The sequence below is a fragment of the Drosophila miranda genome, chromosome XR (assembly GCF_003369915.1).
Source record: "Drosophila miranda strain MSH22 chromosome XR, D.miranda_PacBio2.1, whole genome shotgun sequence".
NCBI classification, from domain to species: domain Eukaryota; kingdom Metazoa; phylum Arthropoda; class Insecta; order Diptera; family Drosophilidae; genus Drosophila; species Drosophila miranda.
The window spans coordinates 50,917,633-50,920,641 of NC_046674.1; the positions used below are offsets into that span (position 1 = coordinate 50,917,633).

The 3,009-nt window shown below is 37.9% G+C and overlaps 1 protein-coding gene across 1 annotated transcript; it reads left to right on the forward strand.

The window, feature by feature from the left end:
• Positions 1-204: 204 nt before the first annotated feature.
• Positions 205-1,457, forward strand: LOC117186564 (beta-lactamase-like protein 2 homolog). The gene is made up of 4 exons (XM_033387513.1): positions 205-411; positions 481-650; positions 715-924; positions 984-1,457. Exons 1-4 carry the CDS (start codon positions 293-295, stop codon positions 1,361-1,363), a joined length of 879 nt encoding a protein of 292 aa, XP_033243404.1. The 5' UTR covers positions 205-292; the 3' UTR covers positions 1,364-1,457.
• Positions 1,458-3,009: the final 1,552 nt, after the last annotated feature.

Sequence of the window (3,009 nt, forward strand, 5' to 3'; positions counted from 1 at the left end):
CATCGAAAAAAATTTAATTTTGTTGTGTATATTGTGAAAATAAGGCTTTCTAATTACTTTTCAAATATTTTTAATTTATTTTAATTTGAATTTTTTTTAAATTACTTCGTACGAATGAAAAGTAACGCCAGAATGGAAATGCCATATTTGAAAAAGATTAAAAGTATATTTTGGTATTTTTTTTTTTGAGAGTCAAAAAGTATATTTTAGCGATATTGGAGAGGGAAGAAACGCTTATACGTAACAAGTAGTCGATTCTAGCTTCCGAATTAAACACAAAAATTCGAGTTAAATGGCATTAATTCCACCTGTCACACGCCTTACATCCTCCATAATACGTATACTGGGCTGTAACCCCAGTCTTATGACGTTGCAAGGCACTAATACCTATCTTCTTGGAAACGGAAAAAAGTAAGAATGTCCTATGGTCCATCCAATGTTTAAATAATAAAAAAAACCTTCCAAAAAATCATCTATTAGACGGTTACTGATTGATACAGGGGATGAGGATGTTCCTCAGTACATAGAACACTTAAACGATGTACTTCGCCGGGAGCAAGCCTGCATTGCCACTATCATTCTGACTCACTGGCACCATGACCATGTCGGTGGTGTTAAGGACATTGTAGGCAGCAGACTGGCAGACAATGGTATGTAGTGCCTAAATATAAATAATTGTCACTTGCAGCTACTTATTAGTACTCTTTATTTCAGACTGTCAAGTATTTAAGTTTAGTCGGACCGATGCAAGTGATGTATGCCCAGAGATCCCAGCTCACATAAAATTGCAGCCGATGGCAAACAACCAAGAGTTTTCAGTAGAAGGAGCCAATATGCGTGTTGTACACACTCCAGGTCACACCACCGATCATATTGTACTAGCGATGGACGAAGGGACGCTTTTTAGTGGCGACTGCATTTTAGGTTAGTTTTCGACTTGGATTGTACTCGCTTCCATTAATATAACGCGGTCTTTCTGCTAGGCGAGGGTACTGCCGTTTTTGAGGATCTATACGAATACATGAAAACCTTGGATACAATTTTAAAAATCGAACCACAACGCATCTTTCCGGGGCATGGCAATATTATCGAGGACCCTCTTCCCAAGATTGAGTACTACATAAATCATCGCAACAATCGTGAACAGCAGATACTCCACTTTTTTACCCAACGACCCCATAAGCGTTGGCAATCAATGGATGTTGTGCGGGTGGTTTACAGTCAGACCCCTCAGAAGCTGTGGCCCGCTGCGGCCTACAACGTAAGTCACCATCTCAAGAAGTTGCAAAAGGAGGGAAAGCTGCTGCTCAATAAATTAGATGAAGAAACATTTTATGTTTACAATCCATTAAGTTTGTTCTAGAATCTAGATCTAAAGTCTATATCTAAAATATTCAAACACTTTTTTTGTAGCAATATTTTATTTTCGGAATAAAATTAAATTATAAGGGCTTTTACATTAGAAACGTACTGACTAACGAGGGGGAACGTTGTGAGTTGCTGCTGAGACCGCATCTCTACATTTATACCCGGTACTTAGTCAGTATGGCTACATTGAGCGACAAAGAGTGCGTGCGGGAGAGACAGAAAACGTGTCTAAACGTGTCGGGCGCTGCGTAGCCTACGAATATTGATTTGTTCCTATTGGCTAGACAAATTATCCGATCTGATCCAGATTCGGCAATCTGGTAGATATGGTCATTCTCTATGATTGTGCATTCTTAATTTTCTTGTATCTTCTCCATTGTGGATGCTACAGTTTTTCGTCCATTGTGGGGGCGGGGCGAAGTTGTGAAACAGTGACATATCACAGAAGTCTGGATACAGTATGTCGTTGCTCTAGCTCTTATGTATACTCTTTGAGCACTAGGCGCTCATAGGAACGGACGGATAGACAGACATGGCACAATCGACTCGGCCATTAATGCTGGTATTAACTTAATGGGGTCGGAAACGCTTCCTTCTGGTCGTTACACACATCCACATTCACCACAAATCACAAATAATATACCCTTATACAAGAGAGTCCCTTATACGGGAGAACATTTTTTTTTATCACGCATACCCTCTTATTTGTTTCTTTTTGCCTTAAAGTATAGGTGTTTTAAATATTATTTGAAAATTTTGGCATTACCCCATGCCGAATCACACTCAAAGCTTTACATATGTGAAAGGCTTTTGAGATATTTTACCTAGTCACCGATTTTTCATATAAAATAAATTATAGATACAATTTTAATCAATGAACGCAATTCTAATATTTTATTGGGAATATTTTCTTTTTAAAGTCTTCTTTTTACAATCCGGTTACATTTTTCTATGTTCCTGAACGCAACATAACAAAAACTGTTTTTGTTCCTCATCCACTGTTAGACGCCCGTGAAAGTCTTGCATCAATTTCACAGCTTTTTCTGCTGAATCATTTACTGCCTTAAGTAATGAAAGACTCTTGTTGCTTTTTAAGTAAGATGGGTTTTTGCTACCACGTCTTTTTACGTTTTGAGGCTGACCACTTTCGGTTATCATGGAGTTATGAGAGCTTTCAGCTATATGTTCCAAGCTTGACAATGAATTATCCTACAAAGTTAAATAGTAAAGTTCTAAAAATCATTAAGAATAATTTCATATAAATTACCTGTGTGTGAAGATCAAAATTCGAAGAAGGCGCACTCAATGAAGAATCAAGCTTTCTTTGGCCGGTTTCTTCTTTCAAACGCCTTGTTTGAAAGCGTTCTGCCTTATTGGCAAATTCTTTATCCACTACACCCAAGCAGCCGGTCCTCCCTGCTTTTCTTTGGCACTGCAGAAACTTTTTATCCTCTTCAATTTTGATTATTTCCATTGCTTCGGGATGGGCAATATCAAACAAATTGTCAAAAGTTTGAACAAATTTCTCTCTACGGGTTCTATACTTTTCTGATACGTTTTTAGCAGACTTTAGAGACTTTAGGAACATTGACCTTAGAAAACTAGACACTGACATTAACACGCTCGACTGGACATCAATAT